This window comes from Oratosquilla oratoria, chromosome 1 (genome assembly GCF_046742065.1).
Source record: "Oratosquilla oratoria isolate Oo_2021 chromosome 1, ASM4674206v1, whole genome shotgun sequence".
Taxonomy (NCBI): Eukaryota; Metazoa; Arthropoda; class Malacostraca; order Stomatopoda; family Squillidae; genus Oratosquilla; species Oratosquilla oratoria.
This window is the reverse complement of record NC_134777.1, coordinates 7318730-7325902: the sequence shown is the minus strand read 5'-3', so window position 1 is coordinate 7325902 and position 7173 is coordinate 7318730. Positions and strand designations below refer to the sequence as shown.

The 7173-nt window shown below is 41.7% G+C and overlaps 1 protein-coding gene across 1 annotated transcript in view; it reads right to left on the bottom strand.

Moving 5' to 3' along the window:
• LOC143031866 (calcium-activated chloride channel regulator 1-like) overlaps nucleotides 1-6432 on the bottom strand; it is a 164512-nt gene extending 158080 nt beyond the window's left edge. Inside the window, exon 1 of the mRNA XM_076196225.1 lies at nucleotides 5533-6432. Coding sequence (XP_076052340.1) covers nucleotides 5533-5766 — 234 coding nt within the window. The 5' untranslated portion in view covers nucleotides 5767-6432. The remainder of the gene's footprint in view (nucleotides 1-5532) is intronic.
• Between the last annotated feature and the right edge of the window lie 741 nt (nucleotides 6433-7173).

Genomic DNA, 7173 nt, shown 5'->3' with positions numbered 1-7173 from the left:
TCTCTCTATCTATCTCTTTCTCTCTGCCCGTCTCTCTCTCTCTCACTTTACCTCTTTCTCTCTCTCTTTCTCCTTCTCTCTCCTTACTTCCTCACACACATACACGCACAACTGAACACAAATACGCGCAAACACAGGACACAAACACAACACATACACACGCAAACGTATTTTCTGTTCTCTCTCTTTCGATGTCGATCCTGGAACACTTGGGAAATACCGTGGGAACCTCGTGAGGACTGAAATTGGACTCGGCCAATATAACGCTGGCCATCAGAGTTGGGGAAGGAGGTGGGAGGGGGTGTGGGGGGTGTCTGGGCTGTCTACGTGTGCTTCATGTCGCGTGGACGTGGGGGCATTGCACCACATAACACCGCGAGAATGACACTGTGATTTCTGATCCTACTGATTTCTTATACCGGACAAACTTCGGGATATAACGGATCTGTCCGGTATTTCCATCGGATAAAACGGATCTTCCGATATAACGACAGACCTCTGTCCCCATATCGTCCGTTATATCGAGGGTTTACTGTGATTTCTAATCCTACTAATTTCTTATACCGGACAAACTTCGGGATATAACGGATCTGTCCGGTATTTCCATCGGATAAAACGGATCTTCCGATATAACGAGACCTCTGTCCCAATATCGTCCGTTATATCGGGGGTTTACTGTATTGCGAATGAAACAGGGATTGAGTGTTGGAGACGGGGAGGACATGTCGAATTACATCGAGTATCTAGTTCTCAGTTTCCTTTTTTCTTTATTCTTAATCGTTGCACTTATGGAGACTTCAATAATCTCTGAAAAATAAGCCCTGGATGCGCTTTAGCGTGAAATTTTTACCCTTTTTTTGATTGTTAGAGAGTGAAACTTGAGGTCTGTTTTCGGGCGTCGGGGAGTCTCCCCCAGGGTGAGGTAATGGTTCCCCAACACTTTTCGCGGAATGTTCAGTGACCTCTACTTGTTTCGGCTTGAACAAATGCCGTGAGAATCTCTTATAATTCTTCAACCGTCAGTATTTGGAACGAAAAGTTTTGAAATCTAGAAAATCCCACGTACCAGAAATAAGTTCTATTATTCTGGTTTACTTTCAAAGGGCGTTCTTTCCATTTTTTTTTTTATTCTAGATATTCCCAATAGCGAGAAGCCGTGAAAAGGGCAATGAGCTTACCCCAGGAGACGCTTAACTGCGACCAAAGGATTCATCCTTTGTGCACTGACTGCCAGACAAGTGATAGCCACCAACCCACCACAAGAGACGGCGCTATTAGCGGACTAGCAAAGTACCTGCCGCAGAAGTGCCACGTGCCACGTGCCACGTGAAGCACAGTTCCTATCGATCAGTCAGCCTGTGATTCAAGTATGATTGACGGGTTACAGGGATGGCAGCCTGTGGTTTTTGTCACTTCAAACTAACATGATGTTCTCCCTTGGATATGAGTGTGTGTGTGTGTATGTGTGTGTGTGTGTGTGTGTGTGTGTGTGTGTGTGTGTGTGTGTGTGTGTGTGTGTGTGTGTGTGTGCGCGCGCACTTGTGGGGGCCGGTGTTGGCACTCCTCAATCAAAACACCACTCTTTCTGGACGGCGAGTCTGTGTAGATACTCATAACACCCGGTAACAGGCAAACGTTTATTGACCACAATTTAATCAAAATCAGTATCGAAAGGCGAGTCGCTGCTGAGAAAGAGCGGTGGATTAGATGCTACATGTACAAGTTGACCCTCACGAATCTTTAACATTCACACCTGAGCCGTGATGTATCAGAACTATGCAAATCTATTTTGTCGTTGTTGTTGTATGAACACAGATACAATAGGTTATAGAGATACTGACGGCAGATTAAATGGATCCTGGTTTTGCGTCGTGTCTACGGAGTGAGCAACTGCGGGTTGCTTGCATGTTAGTGCCGAAACAGACATTGTATGGAGAGTGATATATTGACAAATGACCACATGTCACTTTGATAAACCATGATAAGTGGCTGATAACTGGTTATAGAGCGCTGATATGTAGAGGACATGTTCTTGAAATTGTTGTAGAACGTCTGATTGAAGTTATTTGTTTTCCGTGAGCGGAAAGTTTAAGATTAAAGAAAGCGACACAATTTAAGCTAGAACAGGAGAATTAACCATTTTTTATCCTGTCATAGTATTTGTCAGAATGCTTTACGACCCTTGGTTGAATCTTACAAGTGGTACTTGGATTGTGTGATGCTTGTAGGCGATGAAAGTTCTTCACGGCAAAGTACCTGTTTAAGAATGTCTTCCTGGAATTCTCCGACGAGTGTCAGTTCGAACGTGTACGAAATGGCTGGTTTCAGGACGTGTTAATCGAAGGCATACCAGATCGAGCGCGTGTCGGTTCGAGTGTATGTCAGTTCAAGCATTTGCTGGTTCGAGCGTGTGGTGTTGGTTCGAAAGAGTATCATTTCAATCGTGCTTCTGTTCGAATGAATGGTTGTTGTAACTGGCTACGGTTCGAGTTGGGATTATTCGTATGGATGTCAGAGGTAAGGTTTGTGGGGAAAGTGTTAGGTTAGGTCTGGTTTGGTGATCCACAAATGAAATCCTCACTATGCTCGTTAATTTATTTAGTTAAATAATGACGAGGTTTTGATACATATTGTACGTACAACTGAAGCTAACCTACGATTTATTTGAACAATTCAAATACGTATTTCGGTCTTGTTACATAAATACTATTGTTGATAGAATGTCACCTTTATTGTAAGAAGCCTAATTCATACCAAAACAAAGTAGAAAAACAACAACGAAAGATACATTTGGTTAGTTCTGATACATGGTGAATCATCTTAGGGTATTCTTTATACATGTGGATATGTTGTGTGTCATTTTGACAAATGGAAATAAGATCCACCGCTACGGCAAAGGTTCGAGTCCTTGCGGTGGAGCTTATTTACATGTAGATATGAACATACATATTTCTTGTAGATGTGTAATGTACTTGACCGCAAATCTAACGTGAAAATGTTACTTTGATACTTGTTTAGGCACAGTAACGCAATAAAAACTTCCTTCACGTATAAAAAAGAAAAGGAAATAGTACTGTCATGATCTGTATAAAATGACCACCGGCTTTTGATACTTGAATGTGGAAGCATTATCACATTCGTTAATGTTAACAAACATTAGTAAGGGCGGCGCTGATTTTCTATGTATTAAGATATGTTAAATTAAGAATATTGGCAAATTAATGGAAATAGTATGAAATGCTCTTTGAAGAAGAGACAAATTATTTTTTGACCACACACACAAGAAAAACATATGTAATGAAATCAAGACTTCAATCGTCTTCTTTCTAATTATCTAATTTAGCAGATAATAGAAAAATATGATAAATATGCTACTTCAAGTATATAAGCAATCTCTTGCTAATGGTCCCACTCAAGAACGACATCTGTAATCGTTTCCTACTTGCCCAGGTCGAACTCGAGACCTCAATCCTCATCTCCCTGACCACCGACATTACGTCATGGCGCGTTGCATGCGGCACGGGCAGCGCCATAGGCGAGGAAGGCAAGGGTAGGTTAAGCAATGGATACGACAATTCAAGTTAACTCGCATGCGGGAGGTGGAGTAGTCGATCATACGAATTGTCTCGATATTTTTCTTGGAACTGCCGCTGGTCGATTTCGCGAGTGGTTGAATTGTTCTTTATAATCGTGGGAAGACAACGTGAGGATTAATTGTATAAGAGAAAACACTGTTGGAGTGGTTGCTTTAACGACTTTGGTGATAGGTGAACACTAGGTTGAGTAATAGTGAATGGATGAATTATTGTCGTGATGTGAATTTGTTGAGAACCATGACAACCACTTTATCTATCAAAATTATTTTGATGGTATGTCTTTTTGCGAATGTATAATTTTCTTTGAGTGTTATTCTAAGATATGTATATATATAAAGTTAAGTTGAAGTTAATGCAATCGGTTTTAGATATCTGATATACGCCTGTATTATTGTTGATATACCTAAAACAGTTATACACTCAAAAGAATTAAGATTATTTTCAATGGAAAGACAAATCAGAATTTCTGCATAAGCAAAGAGTATATGGAATGAATTCTTTCAGATCTATAAAGGATATAATTTGTCAAGCAAAGTTATAATCAAAGCAAATAAGCATTTCCAAGGCAAGATTTTTTTTACTCAAGGACTTTCCATATAAATAACCCGAAAAGTCTTTTGGCGCGTATGCAACTAGAAAACGTATTGCAACAAATAACTAAAAATACATAAATGAAAATTAATAAAGAAAATAGATAAGTGAATAATTTAGTAAAGAATAAGTGAAACATAATTAATTTTGCGAGAGAAATCCATTCAAACGCACTCACTAAGTGCACGTTTTCTCTGTCGACACGTGAGTCTGAAGTGACGACAGCCCGTCAGGTGTTTCGCCGACGTGACGTCAAGTCGCGTCGAGTTCAGAAATAAACAGCTTGAGGGATAAAAGTAGAATTTCTGGAGACTTTCTATTCTCTGACAGACGTAGAGGGAGCTTTGTAACTGATGTAGTATGTACTGTAGAATTAACCTAACCTACCTAACCTAAACGAGGTGGGCCGACTTAGCCGAGTTGACCCTACACAACTATAGAAAATCTCGGAATCTGATTCATAAGATTTCAGAACATATATACCTTTCGTTATTGTTCTGTGTTAATGCAATTCATTTCAAACTAAATCGGTTCAGTCATGAGGAAACTACTCCATATAGAAATTCCAGATATCTAACAACGAAAGACATTTGCATAATTCATACATACTCTGGGTCAGGTTTTGGTATACGTATTTGTACACAATCACATATACATTACATAGACGTTGGGCTACAGAGGCTGTACCAGTCGCAAAGATATGAGAGACTGATTTAACAGGACGAAGACCCCTTAGTAATAAACAATTCCATAAGTCTTTCTTTCATACAAGGATCCTCACGCACTTTCATTATTGACAAATACTACCTCTGTACTTTCAGTATCAACCAAAGATTCTGCAGACCCCTCGTAGATCTCTAGTGCCAACCAAATATGGTCATTATAACTGAAAATACTGTCGATAGATGTAAATCTATTTTGTGTGAGGGCTCCGTATCAAGCCACTTCTGTACTTTCAGTATCAACCAAATATTCTGCAGACCCCTCGTAGATCTTTAGTACAAACCTAATATGGTCATTATAATTGAAAATACTTGAGATATTGAGGTGTGAAGACAGAATGAGTGGTAGGGTGGTGAGTTTAAACGCCAAGAATCCGTTGAATTTCTATTGCTGACGTTTCGACCAACTAGGCCTTCTTCAGAGTGTGAAGAAGTCCTAGTTGGACGAAACGTCAGCAATAAAACTTCAACGGATTCTTGGCGTTTAAATTTACCACCCTACCACTCACTTGAGATATTGTCGATAGATATAAATCTATTTCGTGTGAGGACCCTTGAAGTCTAAATGAACGTGACTGGCCTCCCTGAGCATGCCGAGACCCGTGCCAGGTTTTGACACTCACCTCAAGTGCCAAGATGACTTGTTGACACTGTGACGACGGGAGGTCATTCTGGAGTGCGATGACCACGCCTTCATACCCGTTGTCTCGGAGCGTGACCTGGGTCGACCTCACCCCTGACAGGGTCAGTGCCAAAAAGATGCAGACGAGGGTCACGAGGCGACGGGAGGAGGGATGAAAGGAGGAGGGCGAGGAAGTTTTGCTCGAGGCAAACATCTTTGAGCTGCTGGAGCACATCTCTTTGAGAAGTTCCACGTCAAGACTTTCGTCGTGATTCTTTGACGGAAGTGAAACGGAGCCGCGGGGGTGTTCACTGTCCACTACTCAGCGCCATTGCTCGCACGGGAGAAACGTTTTCACTCCTTAACCGAAGAACAGGAAAAGAAGGAAAGTGTCACACTGATTTGCATCCGGTTTCGACTTTCAGTCGAGTCACTTTTGTCCCTTGATGTCGGTAGCTCAAGTGATTCGGCTGGAATGCTGATTGCGCGGCTTAATTTCTTGCTCTCGTTCCAGGTCACTGGCCACTAACTCTACTACAGCGGTCGATTACAGTCAACCACAAGTATGAATTCGATTCACTTTAGTACAAATCCCGGGGGGGAGTTCACAAACACTCACATAGGCACATACACTTCGAAAGTTGACACTTTAGTTTTAGTTAGCAGAGTAGCACTAAATTCACAGTCACTTGTGGTCCGAGTGACCGTTGGTATATCTCTAAGGAGTCCAGCACAGCAGCAGTCACTCAGGTTAACACTCAGAAATGACGACACTGTTCGTTGTACGAGTTCAGCGACGAAGCTGGTTCTCCGTTCTCACGCGCCAGGGAACAGAGGGAACGTTGGGCATACACCCTTCCTCGGTCAACGTTGCGGGGATACTGACTCTTCCCGGGCGGCGGGATGTGGCTCAGGCGGGTCGGAGTGGGGTGGAGCGGGAAGCTGCGAAGACATGAGAAGAAGGAGGAGGAGAAGAGAGGGAGGGAGAGAGAAAAGGGGGGGGGGATGCCGGTGACTGGGCCCATCAAGAGTGAGCGCGGGGCTGCCAAACGTACGATTACGATGTTTGCATGGTCTTGTAAATAGACCACGTCTGGCGTCAAAGGCTAAAGGGATTTTTTTCATCATCGCACATACTAGTGCCTCATGTACCGAACCACGACGTTAACAGTTAAGTTTCTTATTTCTAGACTATGTTTTTAGAGTTCTGAATAAAAGAAACTGTATCAAATAAATCTAGGCGATGGTGCCGATAAGCTGCCTAGTTCCTATTGGAATTGGAGACGAAAATCTTTGGAAAAGAAGTTAATAAAAAACATAATTCAGGGTCCAATTTTCTTTCATTGACTGTTCAAGCGATGGGCCACGAACGCATCGTAGATAACATTGCAGACGAATTGGGAGTAACTTTATACCCGGCTTCTCAAATATCCCAGCTCTCTTGGGGCCCATTTGCAACATTAGAACCCAGCTCTCTTGGGGCAACCCTTAGATTGATTGTTATTTCTATCGACGAAAGGCGTTTTTCAGTTGGTCCGGTTTGAATATGTACATATATATATATATATATATATATATATGTGTATATATATACATATATATATATGTGTATATATACATATATGTGTGTATATATATATGT